General features: G+C 45.7%; 1 protein-coding gene across 1 annotated transcript in view; it reads right to left on the bottom strand.

Annotated features, from left to right (window-relative positions):
* Positions 1 to 23,572, bottom strand: part of LOC147122473 (guanylate cyclase soluble subunit beta-1-like) — a 55,257-nt gene that overhangs the window by 4,660 nt on the left and 27,025 nt on the right. The window contains exon 2 of the mRNA XM_086005375.1: positions 181 to 335. Within this exon, the coding sequence (XP_085861501.1) occupies positions 181 to 335 (155 nt within the window). The remainder of the gene's footprint in view (positions 1 to 180; positions 336 to 23,572) is intronic.

Below are 23,572 nucleotides of genomic sequence, written 5' to 3'. Positions count from 1 at the left end.
AATGCAGAGTGTAGAGCAGTTGTGATTGCATCCTCCATTGATCTGTTTGCACGATAGGCAAACTGGTTTATAAGGCTCCTGCCTTATAAACGCACCCTAGCCTAAAATGGTTGTCGACATTGAACAATCGTTTGTTTCCACTAAAAAAATTAATATATTAAAAATTAAACTACTGCTCACCTATATGTATACTCCGAGACATTGATTCGCCCCTTTTCTCCAGTGGTTTCTGTCCTGCTCGTTAGGTTAACAGTATTTCCAAACAAACAATAGCGAGGCATCCTCTGGCCTATTACACCAGTGACCACTTCCCCAGTGTGAATGCCTATAGTGATCTGAAGTCAAAGAAAAGATTAAAATTATGCAAAATGTTCCAACACTAGCAGCATCTGAGTTGGGAGAACACTGAATAAACAACGAGCAGCTGTTTCTCACATACACGTGTGATTGACATTCTGAGAACAAAACACCTCAGTAAAAAATTGAAGGCACATGGCACGATTATGAATCATCCATCTTGATACCAAAGCAGGGATGTCACCATCTTGAGTTAAATGACCAAGTGTTGCATAAAAGAAATTTGAAACAAGTAGACTAAATGGAGGTAATTTACCCAGTATATGTTGTCAGTGGGGAGTCTTGTCCACTGGCAACACACATTGGAAAATTGCAGGCCGCATGTCCACTATTTTCCATTATGTGCTGACAGCAGGGACCTGCACTCCCTCAGAAAATTACTCCAATGATTTCCATTTCGAGTAAAAACATCTAAGAATAGAATAAGTAAAAGGTCACTTGACCCATCAAGAAATTTCCTTCCATAGGTCACATATTGCAGTGCTTTACTTTTACTTTGTTTAACGTTGATGACTTTTACTCTGCATAAAATAACTATTGGTACTTCATGTGTGACGAACAGTTTTGTAGAAACAAGGGGTGCGATCTTGCCAGCCCTGTGGAGGCGGGTATGGAGGGAGGACTGCCGGGAAAATGGCAGAATGTGGGGGCGGGTGCCAAACCCACCCCCAGCCATCTTGCCAGGGGGCGGGTAGCCCACCCGCGCCGGGTCCCGTCTCCTTGGAGGTGGGAAGGGGATTAGTGCTGCTTATCTACCTGTTAACAGGTAGTTAACAGGCAGCTAAGAGGATTATCCCCATTTTGCCCTGAAAGGGTTATAAAGAGCTAAAATGAGGGGATTAAGGAACAGAGCATATATCCAACCATATAAGGAATTGGTATGAACAATGTCCAGAAAGAAAGTCTGGTGTAGTCGTGGCCAAAGTGCACAAACCGTGAATTACTAACTGAGGAATGTATTGAGAGATAACGTATGGGGTCACAAGACCAATACACACAGGTCACAAGAATTTGCACCCGAAGCCAACTGTATGATGAAAGAAATGTATACGTGTAATGCACCTAATTGCAAACAGTAGCCACGACTCAGAATAAAACCTGTATATAAGGCAGGAGAATTTCAATGATCGGGGAGCATTCATCCCAGGATGGGTGTCTTTCCTGTTGACTTGTAAATAAAGTTGCTTTACTGAACAAACCTCTGAACTCCGAGTGATTGATTGGGAATAAGGCGGACGTCGACCCTTTATATCAGAGGGTGCGTCTCGGGGAGAAGAAGCTCTCCCAGTTTACCCTTACAACTTGGTGTAGTCGGCAGGATCTACCGGATGGGCTGAGTAGAGACACTGTCTCCTCGCATCGAAGCCCAGGGCCGGAGATCCAACGAGTCTGAGGCGGAGTCCGGATACATGAGTAAAGCAACTTGGGTGCATGCTAGGACATTGTAGAAATGAAAATGTTTGAATACGTTGAGGAGCTCGGGTTATATAGGATTGGATATAGAGAAAATCCAATCTAGACGGAGCTAAAACCGCGTAGGCAGGGAAAGGTCCCTGAAGGTCCGGGGGAGTCATGAAGGAAGCAAACGGGGGGGGGGGGGGGATCTAGTAAATCCACCCTAAAAGGATGGCGAACAAAAAGGACCCCAAAAGATCTAAACTCCAGTATGAATTTGTATGCAATAGGTATCGACGGACAACAGTAGGGCATAAGGTAACTTGCCATATGAATTTGTACGCGATAGTATCGGATAACGAAAATTCCGATAGGGGCGGGCTAAAAAGACCCCGGCGAAGTGAGAAAACCTCACGGAAATTCCCGAGCGGCTAGAAAATGGCCGGGAAAGAAATTGACGGACAAACAGGATGGCGTAACGTAACTTGCCGTATGAATTTGTGCGCGGTAAGTATGAGAAAGTTAAGGAAAAGATGGTAAAAAAAAGGGATATGATGACAAGGTAATAAAAAGAATGGGAAAGGAAGGTGAGATCCTGAATGGGTTCCCGACTGACAGAAAGAAGGGTGGAGTAAGGAGAGCTAGAATAAGGAGGAGAAAACTGTAGTGATTCTTTGTCAGAGCCACCTGAAAAATGTGTAAGATTGGGGCCACACGGGAGAGGGAAAAAGAGGAGTTAGTGGAACAGTTAAAAAAGGTAGGCGCCAAGTGTGCCGCTGTAATGAAGACAAGGTCAGTGCATAGTGGAAGGGATGATAGTGAGGAGGTTGAATGGGCTGATTTAGAAAGAGAAACCCAAAGTTTTACCGACACAGAAGTTATTAATGTCTGTGCTGAAACAAATAAAACACAAGATTGCTGAGTGAAAGGAACCTTAAAAAATGCTAGGATCTTAGTTTGTGTGAAAGTGTGTGATTAACGTGTGAAAGTTTTCCTGACTATGGATATTTAAGAAGTTACAGTATTCCATTTGTCTGAAAGTCTGTCCTTAAAAAAAATGTCTGTTGTGTGTTTTAGCCCATTCTTTTGTACAGAGAGCTAAAAGCTGTTTAACCCTTTGAAGACTTGTCTAGAAGGATGGACAAGCATGTGTTGTTTAAAGTTTGTTAATTGTTTAACAAAAGATAAGCTTCAGCCTTAAAGTCACAGTTGCCAATGTGCCTGGAAGAAAATGAATTTGAATGTTTACAAGGCATGGGGAATTGTTTCTTTGTTAATGTGGCTACGGTTTCTTTCATTTCCAAGTGATACTGGTTAGCTAAAAAAAATTGATCTGGATTGGATTGGAGTTATGAGGTTAATTAACCTATTAAAACCAGACTTTCATTGTGGCCATGGTGAAATTATGGTTGGTGTAAATTTGTGCAGACCGTATTGAGTAAGATATTTAATGGTCTGAAACCAGACTTTAAAATATTTACAGTCTTGGATATAGCGAGCAGGATCTGGTCCATACCATTGGTAGAGGACTCACAAGGGAAATTTGCCTTTACTGTCAGGGATAGACAGTATACATGGACCAGGGTCCCACAGGGGTTCCACAATAGTCGAAATATATTCCACCATGTACTGAGTCAAGCCTTAGACGAGTTAGACCTATCAAAGTATAGCGCTCTATTCCAATATGTCGATGACACAATGATTGCATCAGAGGATGCCAAAGCATTACTAGCCACCCTCCAGACATTTAAGAAAGCTGGCTTTAAATTGAACCCAAAAAGGCACAGATTGGACTGTCCAAAGTATCTAGGACACGAAATTAGCCAGGGGTATAAGGCACTCCCGCCGGAACAAAAGGCAGCCATAAAAGACATGCCAAGGCCAGTGACCGTCCAGGGAGTGAGGAAAGTGTTGGGACTATTTAACTACTGCAGGAATTTTATATCAGACTTTGCAGGGAAAGCAGAGTCGTTTCAACAGTTAGTTAAAGGGGGGAGACCCGCCACTGATAAGATAGAGCAGGAGGAAGCATATCGGGCCCTTAAACAGAAATTAATAACAGCACTTGCCCTAGGATTATCAGATCCCACTCGACCCTTCCACCTATATTGTGATTTAGATCATGAGAGTTATTCAGCCGTGGAAATGCAAGATCACAGAGGGAAACAGACCCGTTGCATATTACGCTACAAACAAAAGACCCAGTAGTGAAGGCGATGTCACGATGTGTGGCTGGGCGCTGCGAGTAAGTGAACCAATAGTGATGATAGAAAAGGTAATTTTGCATACTCAACACAGGAACTTTAAACTCAACACAGGAAAAATGCGGACTATATCGGATAGCAAGAAAGTTAAATGGGAAGCTATATTACTCCCCCGGGATGGAACTGCGATAATACAAAAACATCCCGGGGTTAATCCCGCCACGGGCATATTAACGGAAGGAGAAGAGCACAGTTGTCAGATGAAAATGGAGGAAGAAATAGGGAGTGGAGTAAAGGAAGACCCACGAGAAAATCCCCATCTGATAATCTATGTAGATAGATCCCGAAAGTATATCAACGGAGAACCCAGAACAGGGTGGGCAGTAGTAAATCAAGAAGGAAAGACCCTGTTAAAAGGAGCCCTGTATTAACGACAAGTGATACGTATGTTTGTCTACAGGAATCGACGGGCATGCGATGGAAGCACTGGACCCAGGTGAAACCATTTAACACTAAAGATCCCCATTGCACCCTCTCCTCTAGGGGAAAGAGCTCGGAAGACAACCAGACCTCTGTTTAAATTACAGATAAACATGGATCCAGTGAGATGGATTATTATAACTACTCTGATGACAACACTTATAAGTCCAAATAACGGGCTGGAAGAAATGGACAGCAAGATCCCCTAGTGGAGACTCCACGAGGAACTTCATTATATCACACAGTTACGAGTGTGAAAAACAAGGAAAAGGATGTTACAGGTGTAACGGTATCTGGGTGAACTTGGATCAACGACCATGCGGACCCTGTAGAATGACAGATACCAGCAATATGGTAAGATCTATTAGACACTGGCAGGTGTTGGGTCAAGTTGGGGGAGGATATGACCTGAGCTGCACGGACGATATCATAAGATGGACTATTGTACACGGCGTTACAACACCGCAACCAACAACAATAAGGATCACACCACAAGGAGTAACCCTAGAACCAACAACACCCCCAATCACAACGATACCTAAAGAACGAAGGTGTCCGAAATTGACGCCTGGGCCTGAAAATGGACTGGTGTTATTTACCGAGGGAGAACAATTGTATGATAATATGAGACATGAAATTGTACCGGTACTAATGAACTTAACCATGCTACAATGGTCAGGATATTGTGAAAGGTTTACTAAAACTAGAGAGTTGTATGCATATATGATAAGGAATGTAATTAACCAAGCTGCTGATGCAACAGTGGCTACTAGTTTCAGGGGACATGCTGCATTCCACCAAAGAATTAAGAGGGGCTTAGGAAACGATGTACTCACGGGAATAAATACGGGAAGTCATTTATTAATGCCCCAGATATACAAGGAGTCCAGAGTAGTGTGGAATAATTACAAAAGGTAATGTAACAGATTTTAGAGAAAGAAACTGGTTTGGTTCAACAAGAATCAGAGTTGGGAGAATATGCAATAAGGAAATCACTCAAGGGAATCAAAGTATAGAAGACCATGCTAGCACTATCAACAAACTAAACCATAGAGATGAGGAACAGGCAAAAGATGGGGTCAGGAGAGGCTTGTGCCATGCCTATGGCCAATGGACCACCGGACTGTTAAAACACAATCTGGCATAGATACAATGAGGTGAGGTACCAGACTGGATTAACAGCACACAGCTCTATGGCCTGAGCCAGAATCCAGGCCCTCTGAGTGCTTGTGCCCTCAAGGGGATGACCAGAGTATATCCAGTGATACAAAAATGCAAAGCAGAAGTGACAGCAATGATAGGCATGGTACTCCTGATACCAGTGGTGAGACTAGACATGACTCCATACCCACAGTACCAGGTAACAAACATCGGCATAGTGAGGGGTGAGACATACCTCCAATACTATCCAATTGATACCTATGCCATCAGGAGGAATGGTACTATAAGAGGAGTCTCCCTAAACGGATGCCATGGGAAAGGTACACTTACGATATGCCCACACCTGGTAGGAGAAGGCCCTAAGGATGAGTGCGGCTATAATAAGACAGAGGGGTGCATGTTGGAATTATCACGTCGATCACTATCACACCCGCTCGGGATATAGAGGCAGAGGGGAGTATTGTATAGCCACCACAGAGACTGAGCATCAATATAGTAACCTTGTATGTGTAATCACGATGCCTAACTTCTGCTTCACACCAAAGATCCCTGTGACAATTGGACACACCAGATTGGTGTATGTACACTCAAGGGAGGAAATGAAACTAAATGTGCCAGATAGTTTAAGGGATGAATTGGTCAATTATGAAGATCCGGTGGGGGCTCCGATACGCCGCCTGCAAGAGGATCTGCAAGAGGTAATAGCGGGCTTAAGTAAAATGGTGAAACAATACGTAATGTTGCAAAGGAACCTTGGGGAACCAGAAAGGGACATAGAAGTAGAACTACAGGAAGTCCCATGGTATGAGAAGCTGTGGGATTGGGGGATGAATGTCAACATCCACCCATGGATCTGCATTACTTCTCACATACTAGTGTAATACAATTGGTTTTGGCAATAGAAATGGGAATAGCAGCATGCGCCGCCTGTAGAAAACGCAGAAAACAAAAAAGAAATAAAGAAATGTACATGACCTTGATAAAGTAGTGCTGTATGCTGTTCAGTGGTAATTTTTACAGAAACCTTCTGGGCAGATTCCCATCGAGCGGACAGACTTATTACTATGAATGAGCGAAGGCTTGGGAGAAAGACATGCTTAATGGATGTATAGTTATTACATTAATGCTTATAACCTATGTATTTGGGTGGATAATATGTCGATGGAAAGGATGTAGGGGGCATAGAAAACAGGACAATATGATTATATAAACGAGGTGACCCAATGGGTTGGATTTGATCATCACCCCGGCAGGACACCATAATAGGAGAAATAATCGGGTTGGTCAATGATTAAAAGGGATTAATGAGGACCAAAAGGGCGGACTGAAAGGGTTAAAAAGAGCTAAAATGAGGGGATTAAGGAACAGAGCATATATCCAACCATATAAGGAACTGGTATGAACAATGTCCAGAAGGAAAGTCTGGTGGAGTCGTGGCCAAAGTGCACAAACCGTGAATCACTAACTGAGGAATGTATTGAGAGATAACGTATGGGGTCACAAGACCAATGCACACAGGTCACAAGAATTTGCACCCGAAGCCAACTGTATGGTGAAAGAAATGTATATGTGTAATGCACCTAATTGCAAACAGTAGCCACGACTCAGAACAAAACCTGTATATAAGGCAGGAGATTTTCAACGATTGGGGAGCATTCATCCCAGGATGGGTGTCTTCCCTGTTGACTTGTAAATAAAGTTGCTTTACTGAACGAACCTCCGGACTCCGAGTGATTGATTGGGAATAAGGCGGACGTCGGCCCTTTATATCAGAGGTTCCGTCTTGGGGAGAAGAAGCTCTCCCGGTTTACCCTTACTTGCCCACATAAGTGCTGGCTTCCCGAAGGCTCCGAACCTCGCCAGGGTCACCGAGGTGACTAGTGGGTCTGCGGGGGTTGGAGGGGTGCCAAAGTGTGCTGTGAAAGTAAGTGATGGGTGCAAGTGTGGAGAGGTGAGTATGTGAGCTAAGTGGAAAGTGTTAGAAAAAGTTTCCTTACCTTTGTTTCTTCCTGCAGGTTTCAAGAGTTGGGTGCGGAGAGTCTCGCACCTCCGCGGCAGAGATGACAGATGGCCGCTGCATTCTCCAATGCAACAACCATCTAAGTTCTGTAAAAGACATTTGATGAGGTCTTGAATTCAAGAACTCATCAAACTACAGAGAATGTCAGTGTTTGACAGCTTCAGAGGTGGGTGGCGGGTCCTGATCCTGCTCTTGGCTCCAGCCCGCTCTCTCCAAGTGATTTTATGTTGATTGGGCTTGTTAAGCCCGCCCTGTGCGTATCCCGGCCAATTAAAAGGAAGCGGGTCTGATGATGTCATTTGATGATGCGTCATCAGCTGGCTTCCTTAAAGGGGCCAAGTCTACATTCATTTTGACAGTTGTTCTGCAGCATTGAAGTGCTGTAAACACTAACAAGAACTGACAAGGTGGACGGTTCCAGGCTCTCGCATGACTCCCTCCATATGCTTATCTGATGAAGGGTCCCAGACCTGAAACGTTAACTCTGTTTCTCTCTCCACGGATGCTGCCTGGCCTGCTGAGTATTTCCAGCATTTTCTGTTGTTATTTTTAATTATCTTAAATGCCTCCCCCGCCACTTGGTGTCAGGTGTGTTCTGAAATCGCAGACCCAACACTTTGAAAACTTACATGGAGGCGGGTTCAGAGCGAGTTCCCAACCCGCTGTCAATCATTTCAATTTTGACAGTGGACCCGCCTCCAAACCTGCCTCTGAGCACCGGCAAAATTCAGCCCTCCTTATTTCAAAGTTGTAAATTCACACAATTTCGTTAACAGAATGTCAATTATGGGGAAAACCAGGCCTTCTCCCATATTTATTAACATAAGAGTTTTGGGCCCCAGTAATATTGCTCATATTCCAAATGCAAGACAGGGAAAACTATTTTGTAATCTGCAACATAAATCAGCTTTAATGATTTCAATGAAATTTCTGAAATACTTTTTGACAACATATTTAATTATAAACTGAGCAGTGAACAAAATATTAAATAAATTTTGACACTGATCCATTAAAAATTTAAAGTGCTTTTTAAATCATGTGGTGCAACTTAAAATCAAGAGCTAAAAATAAATTGCCAATGAAAAATGTGCTGGCTGCTTTTCTTCAGTGACACCACTTTAAATTTCAACTGAGCATCTCAAAAGTGATGTTCAGCCCAATATTACTGTCACATATACACTTTTGATTGACTGATTAATTTCTTCTATCACAAAACATAAGTTTTTGCCATTCCATTATTACAGCTGATACAGAATCATAGAATCTTACAGTAAAAATGGCCAATTAATCGGAGGCAGTGTTTTTCTTCCCATGAGCCACCTACCACTCTGCTACTGACTCCCCATACCCTTTAAGACATCTCTTTTTCAAGCGAATATCTAATTACCTTTCAAAAGAATTTAAGGACACTGCTTTAAAAAGTTTATGGCAGCAAATTTCAGATTCAAAATACCCTCTTGTGTAAAGACAGTTTTTCAATCTCCTTTTTTTATGATCTTATCTATTTGCGTTGCCACCTTTGATAACCTCTGTTCCTCTACTCCATTTAAAATGTATTTTCTTTCCCTAGTCTAACTTCCAAAATGTATTACAGTGAAACCTGTATCAATGGACACTTCCAAAAAACAGACACCTGCAAAAAACAGACAATTCTTGAGAGAATCAAATAAGTTACATGGTAAAATATACAGGAGGCACTCTGAAACCACAGACACTTTCAAATTACAAACTACATTCAGCCTTCAATGCAACAAGCCCTTTTCCAACTTAAAGCACAGGACACCGCTCTACTTTCCCTTCAGTTTTCATTCAGGTGCCAGTTCCACCGGGCTCCACTGAGTAATGTCATTTCCCGCCTCTGACCTGGTGACATCACCAGCAGTGGCGCAGATTGCCGGGACTGGTTACTGTGAAGGGAACACTCGACTGTCGTCAGTCACGGGGTGAGATCAGGAGTCGGCAATCGGGGAGAGATCGGGAGTCAGCAATCGGGGAGAGATCGGAAGTCGGCAATCGGGGAGAGATCAGGAGTCGGCAATCGGAGAGAGATCGGGAGTCGGCAATCGGGGAGAGCTCGGGAGTCGGCAATCGGGGAGAGCTCGGGAGTCAGCAATCGGGGAGAGCTCGGGAGTCGGCAATCGGGGAGAACTCGGGAGTCGGCAATCGGGGAGAGCTCGGGAGTCGGCAATCGTGGAGAACTCGGGAGTCGGCAATCGGGGAGAGCTCGGGAGTCGGCAATCGGGGAGAACTCGGGAGTCGGCAATCGGGGCAAGCTCGGGAGTGGGCAATCGGGGCAAGCTCGGGAGTGGGCAATCGGGGAGAACTCGGGAGTTGGCAATCGGGGAGAGCTCGGGAGTCGGCAATCGGGGAGAGCTTGGGAGTCAGCAATCGGGGAGAGCTCGGGAGTCGGTAATCGGGGAGAACTCGGGAGTCGGCAATCGGGGAGAGCTCGGGAGTCGGCAATCGGGGAGAACTCGGGAGTCGGCAATCGGGGAGAGCTCGGGAGTTGGTAATCGGGGAGAACTCGGGAGTCGGCAATCGGGGAGAACTCGGGAGTCGGCAATCGGGGAGAACTCGGGAGTCGGCAATCGGGGAGAGCTCGGGAGTCGGCAATCGGGGAGAGCTCGGGAGTCAGCAATCGGGGAGAGCTCGGGAGTCGGCAATCGGGGAGAACTCGGGAGTCGGCAATCGGGGAGAACTCGGGAGTCGGCAATCGGGGAGAACTCGGGAGTCGGCAATCGGGGAGAGCTCGGGAGTCGGCAATCGGGGAGAGCTCAGGAGTCGGCAATCGGGGAGAACTCGGGAGTCGGCAATCGGGGAGAACTCGGGAGTCGGCAATCGGGGAGAGCTCGGGAGTCGGTAATCGGGGAGAGATCGGGAGTCGGCAATCGGGGAGAGCGCGGGAGTCGGCAATCGGGGCGAGCTCGGGAGTCGGCAATCGGGGAGAGCTCGGGAGTCGGCAATCGGGGAGAACTCGGGAGTCGGCAATCGGGGAGAACTCGGGAGTTGGCAATCAGGGAGAGCTCGGGAGTCGGCAATCGGGGAGAGCTCGGGAGTCGGCAATCGGGGAGAGCTCGGGAGTGGGCAATCGGGGAGAACTCGGGAGTCGGCAATCGGGGAGAGCTCGGGAGTCGGCAATCGGGGAGAACTCGGGAGTCGGCAATCGGGGAGAACTCGGGAGTCGGCAATCGGGGAGAGCTCGGGAGTCGGTAATCGGGGAGAGATCGGGAGTCGGCAATCGGGGAGAGCGCGGGAGTCGGCAATCGGGGCGAGCTCGGGAGTCGGCAATCGGGGAGAGATGGAGACTGGGAAAAAAAGAAAAAAGAAAGACTTGCATTTATATAGCACCTTTCACGACCACCAGACGTCTCAAAGCGCTTTACAGCCAATGAAGTACTTTTGAAGTGGAGTCACTGTTGTAATTTGGGAAACGCGGCAGCCAATTTGCACACAGCAAGGTCCCACAAACAGCAATGTGATAATGACCAGATAATCTGTTTTTGTTATGTTGGCTGAGGGATAAATATTGGCCAGGGCACCGGGGGTAACTCCCCTACTCTTCTTCAAAATAGTGCCATAGGATCTTTTACGTCCACCTGAGAGAGCAGACGGAGCCTCGGTTTAACGTCTCATCTGAAAGACGGCACCTCCAACAGTGCAGCACTTCCTCAGCACTGCACTGATGTGTCAGTCTAGCTTTATGTGCTCAAGTCCCTGGAGCGGGACTTGAACCCACAACCTTCTGACTCAGAGGCGAGTGTGCTAGGGGTGAGAGAGTGACTGGGGAATGCAGGCTCAGGGGGCAAGAGATGGAGACGGGGAATAGGGGCAGCTGGGGAGGGGGGGGAGACTGGCCAATGGGGGCTGGATGGGAGAGATGAGGAAGGAGTGCTCAGGGGAGAGATGGAAATTGGGGAATGATGCTGAGGAGAGAGGGAGCCTGGGTAATGGGGGCTCAGGGGAGAGCGGGGAATGGGGGTTGGGTGGGAGAGGTAGGGAATGGGGGCTCAGGGAAGAGAGGGAGACTGGGGAATGGAGGTTGGGTGGGCGAGGTAGGGAATGGGGGCTCAGGGGAGAGAGGGAGACTGGGGAATGGGGGCTGGGTAGGAGAGGTGGGGAATGGGGGCTCAGGGGAGAGAGGGAGACTGGGCAATGGAGGTTGGGTGGGAGAGGTGGGGAATGGGGGCTCAGGGGAGAGATGGGGAATGGGGGCTCGGGGGAGACTGGGCTGGGTGGGTGTGATATCCGAGTGGTAAGGTCAGAAACTGAGATAAGCAAGATCTTAGGAACAAAACCCAACTGTTTATTACACGGTGTAGCAGAGAAACATATCTCTTACAGCTGGAGGCAAAACACCATTTCTTACTGCACGAGCACCAAGATGGAGGATGAACCTCTGAGTCATACCCATAATGCAATGCCACATTACCTTAATAACTGGTGTACCAGGACATTGACTACATGACCCATTACCTTAAACACTGGTGAATGTGATCCCTTAATATTTGGCTCCATCTGGTGGATAACTTAAACATTACATCCCAGATTATTATATCCCTCCCCTCTTAAGTTGAACATTAATTTCTTAACAACATTCTTAAAAAGTCCCATAAGGAAACTCCTTTAACGATAGTCCATACTGAACGAATCTAGCAGGTCATTATCAATCTCTCTGGTGGCTTGTGAGTCCTTAGTGAACATCTTACAGTCAATTCCCTGCTTGGTTGTGGTAGAGCCACCTGCTGCTCCTGAGCAGTACTCAGAGTATCTGACTCTGCTACGATGGTTTCGTCTTGACGAAGGGGTCCAGGTGGAACTGGCTCTGTTCGTGGTGGTGGTACCACCGATGCATTTGGATAACTGGGGCCCAACTTGTCCTCCGACATCTCCTCTGGAACCTCCATTTCGATTTCCCCTGGTCTGGTCAGTATCTGATCTACTTGTCTGCATACTACCTGACCAGTTCCCACCATGACCATTTCTGATACTGGACCGGTCATTGAGTCTATGATGCCAGGAATCCATTTTGGACCATAACTGAAATTCCTGGTTAGGACCGCATCTCCTTCTCCAAAACTGCGGCTCTTTGTCCTTCTGTCATGGTTCTCCTTTTGTTTGATTTGTCGGTTTTCCAGTTTCCTTTTTAGATCTGGGTGAACCAGGTCAAGAGTGGAGCGTAGTCGACGTCCTAACAACAGCTCAGCAGGAGAGAGTCCTGTGGTAGATTGAGGTGTTATTCTGTTGCTGAACAGAACTCGTGACACCTTGGCTGCTAAACTCCCTTCCGCACTTTTTTTCATCATCTCCTTAAATGTTTGTACGGCTCTCTCCGCAAGTCCATTTGAAGACGGATGATATGGAGCTGAGGTCACGTGCACTATGCCATTGTTTCTCATGAACTCTTTTGTTTCTGTACTCACAAAACACGTGGCATTGTCACTTACTACGATCTCCGGTAGCCCTTGATTACTAAAACTCCTACGCAGGCAGTCTATAGTAACAGTAGATGAAGCAGAATTTACAGGATACACATCCATCCATTTGGAATGTGCATCAATGATTATGAGGAACATCTTTCCCATGAATGGACCTGCATAATCTACATGTAATCTTCTCCATGGTTTATCCGGCCACTCCCAGGGGTGGAGAGGAGCCGCTGCTGGTGCCTTCCTGTGTACTTGACAAGTGCTGCATGTCTTGTCTAGATTTTCTATCTCCTCATCTAGCTTTGGCCACCACAAGTAACTCCTTGCCAAGGCTTTCATACGCGAAACTCCAGGATGACACTGATGTAGTTGCCCTAGGATAGACTGTCGTGCTGGCTGTGGAATAATCACTCGTGCGCCCCACAACACGCAACCATCCTGCACACTCAGCTGTGTCTTCCTGACACTGTAAGGTGTGAAATCAGTCCCTTCCGGATGCTGTGGCCAACCCCATATCACATATTCTCGGAATCTAGACAGTACTGGATCTTTACCTGTCCATGTCCTTACTTGTTCTGCGGTCACAATTGCCGTGTCCGTGTCCTCCAACATCAAAACTCTGTCCTCTGGAGCTGCACAGATAGGTGTACCTGGCAGTGGAAGACGGCTCAAGGCATCTGCGTTCCCATGGTACTTGCCCGCCTTGTAAACAATGACATACTCATATGCCCTCAACGTCACTGCCCACCTCTGGATCCGGGGTGACACCATCTGTGGAACTGCTTTCATTTCATTAAAAAGAGATAGAAGAGGTTTATGATCGGTGCATATGGTGAATTTCCTGCCATATATGTACTTGTGAAACCTCTGTAACCCAAACATTACTGCTAACCCCTCTTTATCTAACTGGGAATAGTTTTTTCCGCTGGTGTCAGAGTTCGAGACATAAACCCTATTGGTCTTTCTGTTCCATCATCCAAGCTGTGTGAAAGAACTGCCCCCACCCCGTAAGGTGAAGCATCACAAGAGAGAATGATGTCTTTCTCTGCATTGTAGTGAACCAGCACATCCGAGGACAGCATCAGTTTCTTGGACTGTTCAAATGAAACCCTCTGTTCCTCTTCCCACTGCCACTGTGTCTCCTTGCGCAGAAGTTTGTGAAGAGGTGCTAACACTGTCGACAAGTCTGGTAAAAACCTGCTATAATAGTTTAGCAGTCCCAGGTAAGCTTTTAACTCAGTCACATTGGTAGGAGCTGGGGCCTCCTGCAGTGCTTGTGCCTTCTTCTTGATTGGATGGAGCCCAGTGGCATCCACTCTGTGTCCCAGGAACATGGCCTCATTCCCCAGGAAAGTGCACTTACTCCTCTTGAGCTGTAACCCAGCCTTATCCAATCTTTGTAGTACCTCTCTCAGAGTGCTCAGATGCTCCTGGTCAGTTCTTCCCGTCACCAGAATGTCATCCAGATAGATTGAAACATGTGGGATACCTTGCAGTACAACCTCGATAGTCCTCTGGAAAATAGCTGGACTAGATGAGACACCGAATGGTAAGCGGTTATAGGTAAACAAACCCTTGTGTGTATTTATGGTTGCATACTTCTTGGATTCCTCATCTAGTGTAATCTGCAAGTATGCATGACTCATATCCAGCTTCGTGAATTTCTTCCCTCCAGCCAGGTTTGCAAAGAGATCCTCTGTTTTGGGAATAGGATACTGTTGTAGTTTAGACACCCTATTTACAATCAATTTATAATCTCCACAGAGTCTTACCGAATTGTCCGGCTTTAAAACAGGTACAATGGGAGCTGCCCATTCTGAACATTTCACGGGTTCCAGAATGTTCTCTCTCAAAAGACGGTCAAGCTCAGCCTCTACCTTCGGTTTCATGGCATACGGCACAGGTCGTTGTTTAAAAAACCTTGGCAGTGCCTCCTTGTCTACATAAATCTTAGCTGGGGGGCCATTAAATGTGCCAAGTTCTTCCTTTAACACGTTCTCATGTTCAATCAATGCTTCTTGCAAAGACAACCGTTTGCCTCCCTCTATTTGATTCATTGCTCCCCAATCTAATTTAAGTTCTTGTATCCAGCCCCGACCTAACAAGTTTGGTCCACAACCCGATACTACAACTACAGGTAGCTGTTCCACGGTGTCCCTGTGTTGCACAGTTACAGTAGCTGTACCCAATATCGCCACTCGTTCACCAGTATATGTTTTAAGCTGCATAGAGCAAGACTTTAACTCTGGAACTTTTGCACGGTTCTACAATTTTGAGTACTCCTCCCTGTTCATTATGGTTACGCCGCATCCTGTATCCACTTCAAAGTTGACCTTAGAGTCATTTATTGTCAGTTGCAAAGTGATATGACCCACTTTTGGAATGTTCTCTACCATACTAGGCATTATGAACATGTCGTCTTCTTTCTCAGCTTCTCCGCTGATGTGATGTGCTCCCTGTTTTTTCACTTCTCTTCCTAGGTTTTGCTTTCCTCCCCCTTTTGGTTTATATTCCTCCATGGTTACTTTTGCCCTGCATGCACGTTTTCTGTGTCCTTTTTTCCCACACTTGTGGCACTTTTCCTCCAGAAACCTGCATTCCCTCACCAGGTGATCGACATTGCATCTATAACATGCTGTTACGTGCTCACGTTGTGGTTTCTGACTCATATTTAACTTGTGCACAACAACCTGATCTGCAACTTGCGTTGCAGTAGCCCAGTCGGAACCTTGTATTTCTTTTACATCTCGGTTCGCTGTCTCTATGGCTTGAGCAAGTTCCAACGCTTTTTCATACGTAAGCCCAGTCTCAGACAATAATCTCCTCTGCATTCGATCATCCATTATCCCGCAAACTAGCCTATCTCTCAGCATGTCTTTCAGGTTGTTCCCGTAATTGTAATCGTGTGCCAATTTTCTCAACACCGCTACATAATCCAATACAGTCTCTCCCGGTTTTCTGTTCCTTGAATTAAATTTGAAACGCTGTACAATCTCACTCGGTCTGGGATTGAAATGGTCCGTCAGCAAGGCCACTAAGTTAGCAAATGTTCGGTCCCCAGGCTTTTCAGGACTGCATAAGTTTCTCATTAAACTATACGTTGGACTTCCCACGGAAGTGAGCAAAATAGCTCTCCTTTTTCCGACATGATCTATATCATTTGCTTCAAAGAAATGCATCAGCAACTCGCAGTACTCATCCAAGGTCTGCGTCCGAACATCAAAAGCAGAGATCTTTCCTACCGTAGCAGCCATGATCCTCTATTCAGAGCTCTTTTATTTTTTTCTTCTTCACGATGTGATCTGTTGATCCTCGTCGCCAATATGTGATATCCGAGTGGTAAGGTCAGAAACTGAGATAAGCGAGATCTTAGGAACACAACCCAACTGTTTATTACACAGTGTAGCAGAGAAACATATCTCTTACAGCTGGAGGCAAAGCACCATTTCTTACTGCACGAGCACCAAGATGGAGGATGAACCGCTGAGTCATACCCATAATGCAATGCCACATTACCTTAATAACTGGTGTACCAGGACATTGACTACATGACCCATTACCTTAAACACTGGTGAACGTGATCCCTTAATATTTGGCTCCATCTGGTGGATAACTTAAACATTACATCCCAGATTACTATAGTGGGAGAGGTGGGGAATGGGGGCTCGGGGGAGAGAGGGGGACTGGGGAATGGGATTGGGTGGGAGAGGTGGAGAATGGGGGCTCAGGGGAGAGAGACTGGGGAATGGGGGCTGGGTGGGAGAGGTAGGGAATGGGGGCTCGGGGAAGACTGGGGAATGGGGGCTGGGTGGGAGAGGTGGGGAATGGGGGCTCGGGGGAGAGAGGGAGACTGGGGAATGGGGGTTGGGTGGGAGAGGTGGGGAATGCGGGCTCAGGGGAGAGAGGGAGACTGGGGAATGGGGGCTAGGTGGGAGAGGTGGGGAATGGGAGCTCGGGGGGTAGAGGGAGACTGGGGAATGGGGGCTAGGTGGGAGAGGTGGGGAATGGGGGCTAGGTGGGAGCGGTGATGAATGGGGGCTAGGTGGGAGAGGTGGGGAATGGGGGCTTGGGGGGTAGGTGGAGGCTGGGGGAAGGGGGAATGGGGGCTGGAGGGGAGAGAGCAGGACTGGGGAATGGGCTCATGACCAGGTGTCACGTGGTTGGGTGTCATGTGATCAGATGTCACATGGTCAGATATCAAGTGGTCAAAATTCCAGGATTACCACCAATCAGAGTTGGAACAGCGAGAGGGGCTGTCCTTTTCTGCCCCAGCGCCCTGTCCATATGCTCTTTCAGCGGCTGCTGTTAGCTCCTCTCTCCTGGCCCTGCCATTGTCTACTTTCCCTTGGTTTCTGATGGCGAATCTGCTTTTTTGAGGAGCTTTGGCTTTGGGGAGTCAAGGTCCCGGGTCTCTCTGTTTCGCTGCTGTTCTATAGGGTGATGGACAGGCATGAGAGTCTCAACTATTAGTCAGTCTTCCTGCAGACTTACTGCTCAACCAGAAGACTCCAGTTTCACTCCTACACATAACGTGACGTGTTTGTTTTCCCTCCCAAATCTTATCAATCCGTTCTAAGACATCAATATACTAAGAACATAAGAAATAGGGGCAGGAGTAGGCCAATCGGCCCCTCGAGCCTGCTCCGCCATTCAATAAGATCATGGCTGATCTGATCCTAACCGCCAATCTACTATCACAGAACCATCTCCTGAATCTAACAGAATTAGACACACGAAATAGGAGCAGGATCAGGCTACACGGCCCCTGGGCCCGCTCCGCTACACACAGGGCCATGACCGATCCGAACCTAGACTCATGTCCAAATTCCTGCCCGCTCCCTGTAACCCTTAATTCCCTTTACTTCTAGGAAACTGTCTATTTCTGTTTTAAATTTATGTAATGATGTAGCTTCTACAGCTTTTTGGGGCAGCATATTCCATGGACCTACCACCCTCTGAGTGAAGTAGTTCCTCCTCATCTCAGTTTTGAAAGAGCAGCCCCTTATTCTAAGACTATGCCCCCTAGTTCTAGTTTCACCCATCATCGGGAACATCCTCCCCGCATCCACCCGATCCAACCCCTTCACAATCTTATATGTTTCAATAAGATCGCCTCTCATTCTTCTGAACTCCAATGAGTAGAGTCCCAATCTACTCAACCTCTCCTCATATGTCCATCCCCTCATCCCCGGGATTAACCGAGTGAACCTTCTTTGTACTGACTCGAGAGCAAGTATGTCTTTTCTTAAGTATGGACACCAAAACTGTATGCAGTATTCCAGGTGCGGTCTCACCAATACCTTGTACAACTGAAGCAATACCTCCCTATTTTTATATTCTATCCCCCTAGCAATGAAAGCCAACATTCCATTGGCCTTCTTAATCACTTGCTGCACCTGCATACTAACCTTTTGAGTTTCGTGCACCAGGACCCCCAGATCCCTTTGTACTTCAGTACTTTCCAGTTTCTTGCCATTAAGATAATAACTTGCTCTACGATTTTTCCTGCCAAAGTGCATAACCTCACACTTTCCAGTATTGTATTCCATCTGCCAAATCTCTGCCCACTTACTTAGCCTGTCTATGTCCCCTTGCAGGTTTTTTACGTCCTCCTCACTCACTACTTTCCCCCCCATCTTAGCATCATCTGCAAACTTTGATATGTTACACTCGGTCCCCTCCTCCAAATCGTTAATACAGATTGTAAAGAGTTGGGGACCCAGCACTGACCCCTGCGGAACACCACTAGTTACTGATTGCCAGTCTGAGAATGAACCATTTATCCCAACTCTCTGCCTTCTGTTAGATAGCCAATCCTCTATCCATGCCAGAATATTACCCCCAATCCAGTGATTTTTTATCTTAAGCAATAATCTTTTGTGTGGCACCTTGTAAAATGCCTTTTGGAAGTCTAAATACACTACGTCCACTGGTTCCCCTTTATCCACCCTATATGTTACTTCCTCAAAGAACTCCAGCAAATTTGTCAAACATGACTTCCCCTTCATAAAACCATGCTGACTTTGTCCTATTAAATTATGATTATCCAAATGTCCTGTTACTGTCTCCTTAATAATGGACTCCAAAATTTTACCTACCACAGATGTTAGGCTATAGTTTCCAGCCTTCTGTCTACTGCCCTTTTTAAATAAGGGTGTTACATTAGCAGTTTTCCCGTCTGCCGGGACCTTTCCCGAGTCCAGGGAGTTTTGGAAAATTATTACCAATGCATCCACAATCCCTACCGCCACTTCCCTCAAGAACCTAGGATGTAAGCCATCAGGTCCAGGTGATTTATCCGCCTTGAGTACCATTATTTTACCGAGTACCACTTCTTTAGTGATTTTGATCGTGTTTAGCTCCTCCCCCCCTATAGCCCCCTGTTTGTCCAGTGTTGGGATATACTTAGTGTCCTCTACTGTAAAGACTGATACAAAATATTCATTCAGTGTTTTTGCCATCTCCATATTTCCCACCATTAATTTCCCGGTCTCATCCTCTAAGGGACCAACATTTACTTTAGCCACCCTTTTTCTTTTTATATAACTATAAAAACTCTTACTATCTGTTTTTATATTTTTTGCTAATTTACTTTCATAATCTATCTTCCCTTTCTTAATTAATCTTTTTGTTATTTTTTGCTGTCTTTTAAAGTTTTCCCAATCCTCTATCCTCCCACTAGATTTGGCTACCTTATATGCCCTTGTTTTTAGTCGAATACTATCCTTAATTTCTTTACTTAGCCACGGATGGCTGTCTTTTCTTTTACACCCTTTTCTTCTCAGTGGAATATATATTTTTTGGAAGTTGTAAAATAACTCCTTAAATGTACAGCACTGATCATGTATCGTCTTACCCTTTAATCTATTTTCCCAATCCACTCTACTCAATTCCGCTCTCATACCTTCATAGTCTCCTTTATTCAAGCTTAGCACGCTTGTTTGAGATCCAACCTTCTCACCCTCTAATTGAATATGGGATTCAACCATGTTATGGTCACTCATTCCAAGGGGATCCTTTACTGGGACATTTTTAATTAATCCTGTCTCGTTACACAGGAGCAGATCTAAGGTTGCTTGCCCCCAGGTCGGTTCAGTTACATACCGCTCAAGAAACCCATCCCTAATACACTCAATGAACTCATCCTCAAGGCAGCCCTGCCCAATTTGATTTGTCCAATTAATATGATAGTTAAAATCCCCCATAATTATAGATGTTCCCTTATTACAAGCCTCAACTATTTCCTGATTGATACTCCATCCAACAGAGTTGCAACTGTTCGGAGGCCTATAGACTACGCCCACTAGTGTTTTTTTCCCCTTATTATTCCTTATCTCCACCCAAGCTTTTTCATTATCCTGATCTTTTGACCCAATATCATTTCTCTGTATTACAGTGATTCCTTCCTTTATTAACATAGCCACCCCACCTCCCCTTCCTTCCTGCCTGTCCTTCCTGATCGTTAAATAACCTGGTATGTTTAATTCCCAGGCATTGTCACCCTGCAGCCATGTTTCTGTAATGGCCACAAGATCATACCCATATGTAGTTATTTGTGCCATTAACTCGTCTATTTTGTTACGAATGCTACGTGCATTCAGATAGAGAACTTTCAAAGATGTTTTGTGACACTTAGTTCCTGCTTTTGCCCTTTTTATTGCTTTACCTTTTACTCCATACCTTCTGCCCCTTCCTGACACGCTCTGGTTTTTAATTTCCCCACTGCTACCTAAGTCTATGACCTTCTCTGTTGTCATTTTTATTATTTGCTCTCTAGGAACCTCCCCCCCACTAGTTAGTTTAAAGCCCTCTCTGCAGCCCTAGTTATATGATCCGCCAGGACTCTAGCCCCAGCACTGGCCATGTGAAGCCCATCCCAACGGAACAGCTCCCTCCTGCCCCAGTACTGGTGCCAGTGTCCCAGGAAGCAAAACCCATTTCTCCCACACCAGTCTTTGAGCCACGCATTTAACTCTCTAATTTTATTTGTCCTAGCCAAATTCGCTCGTGGCTCAAGTAATAATCCAGAGATTATTACCCTTGAGGTTCTGTTTTTTAATTTGACCCCTAGCTGCTCATACTCCTTTAACAGAACCGTCTTCCTAGTCCTATCTACGTCGTTTGTACCAACATGGACCACGACAACTGGATCCACCCCCTCCCACTGCAAGTTTCTTTCCAGCCCAGCGGAGATGTCCTTAACCCTGGCACCGGGTAGGCAACACAGCCTACGGGACTCTCGCTCTTGGTTGCAGAGAACTCTATCTATCCCCCTAATAATACTATCCCCTACCACTACAACATTTCTATTTACTCCCCCCTCTTGAATGGCCCCCTGTTCCACGGTGCTGTGGCCAGGTTGCTCATCCTCCCTGCAGTCCCTGCTCCTGTCCCCACAGGGAGTAAGAACCTCGAACCTGTTGGACAAGAGCAAGGGCTGCGGCTCCTCCAACACTACCTCCTGGATCCCCGTACCTGCCTCACTCGTAGTCACACCGTCCTGTCCCTGACCATGGGCTACATCTGAATTAATTAACTTCATAGGTGTGACCAGCGCCTGAAACACAGAGTCCAGGAACTTCTCCCCCTCCCTGATGTGTCGCAGTGTCTGAAGCTCAGACTCCAGCTCATCAACACGGAGCTGGAGTTCCTGTAGCAGCAGACACTTGTCACAGATGTAATCACCGTGAGCCTCAATGGGGTCCACCGGCTCCCACATCTCGCAACAGTAACACATCACCTGCTCCATCCTATGTAATTAATTAAATTTTTTATTGTTAGTTATGGACACCCTCTGCCCGATTATAGATGCTAGTATCCCCTTTAATTTATTGGATTTAAATTAAATCAATCCCTCTAATTACACCAGTTAAATGGTTCACCAACAGTCACTCTGCAACAGAAAGGCCTTATTAACTGCAACCCACAGAGTTAAAGTTTGAAAAGAGCACCTAACACCCCACTTACCCTAACTCACACTTACCCAAACTCACAGCACTCTCTGCTGACCTCGCACTCAGTGCTTGCTCGCACTAGCAATGGTCTTTTTATACTGTTTGTTTGTTTACAGCCAAATGAGTCACCCCTGCTGATTGGTTAGAAAACTGGTTTTCACTGCCTGCTGTGCCAATTTACTCCTACTGCAGTGTAACCTTGTTTTACTCTTCTTAAACCAACAGAATCCCAAATACTTAACTTTTCCCCTTTACTTAAACTGCTTAAGTAATCTTATCAAGAATGATTTAAAGATAAATAACAATTAAAGAACTCTCACACTTACCCAAACTCACAGCACTCTCTGCTGACCTCGCACTCAGTGCACTCTGGCACAAACTGTTCTCACATTTTCCCCTTTTTTTGTCTTGTGACTGCTCTAATGCTGGTAAGTAGAACTGAGAAACTCAGTTCATTACTGAAGTTACACTCTGCTCCAAGCGAGAGTGGTTAAAAATAAAACAGGAATTCAGACTGCAAAACTGTTAAGTGAACAGAGTTGGTGCATTGGATGAGGATTCTTAGCATTGTTGCAGCTGATTAGGTGCTGATCATAATCTCAGCTGGTTCGTCAAGATTGTTGGGAACATTTTTACCGTGGGAAAATAAGGGCACCTGCAAAAAAAGGACAGCTGATGCCAATCCACAAGGTTTCCGTAATTCACAGGTTTCACTGTACTTCACATTTGTTTATGTTGAATTGCCTCTGCCACTTATCTGCCCATCTTGCTAGCCTATCTATATATTACTGTATAATACTAAAATCAATTCACCCCAATTTAGGATGAAGGCTTCTGAGATTCTGTGTCACCAATGGGGCCTTGCAGATATCAGGTTGGACAGAAAATTGTGGACAATGCATACACAATGTTATGATTAGCCTCTCACTTCATGCAAAGCCCCATTGATGGTATGGATTTTCATAAAATATTAATGTGTGATTAACAAATTGCAATATTGTCCCCACAATTCCTAAATTCAGATCATTTGTGTGTAGGTAGCAAATATAAGATCGGCCCCAACACAAACATCTGTGGAACACCACCAACCACATCTTTGTTGCCAGAGAAACTTATTTTTAATCCCAATCTTTGCCTTTAGCCCTCCAACCAGCTCCACCATGGATTCTTTACAATATTTCATGCTGTGTAAACAGCAATTAGTTTTCATTCCAAAAATGTCATTAATGAGATAAGGTTTGATTTTGAATTTTGTTTTGTTCACTTAAGTTGTGCTTAAAAAGTATCTGTCCTTTTTACGCTTAATTCTTGTAATGCGTGCCTTTCTTTGGCTTAGATGGCACTCAAGATAAGTGTAGATAAATAAGTAAGTTTAAGTGGTTCCTCTCTTTTTAGTTATAACACAAAGCTGATATTTCATAGAATCGTAGAAAGTTACGGCACAGAAGGAGGCTATTCGGCCCATCATGTCTATGCCGGCCAAAAAAGAGCTATCCATCCTTATCCCACTTTCCAGCTCCAGAGACCAGGTAAGGCCTCAGAGCGTTGGTGGGAAACTCGAGTGGCAGTGGGGCT

Source organism: Somniosus microcephalus, chromosome 2 (assembly GCF_052327205.1).
Source record: "Somniosus microcephalus isolate GS21.2 chromosome 2, FLI_Smic_1.0, whole genome shotgun sequence".
Classification (NCBI taxonomy): Eukaryota; Metazoa; Chordata; class Chondrichthyes; order Squaliformes; family Somniosidae; genus Somniosus; species Somniosus microcephalus.
The sequence above is the reverse complement of the archived record's forward strand: the minus strand, read 5'-3'. Positions and strand labels throughout refer to the sequence as shown.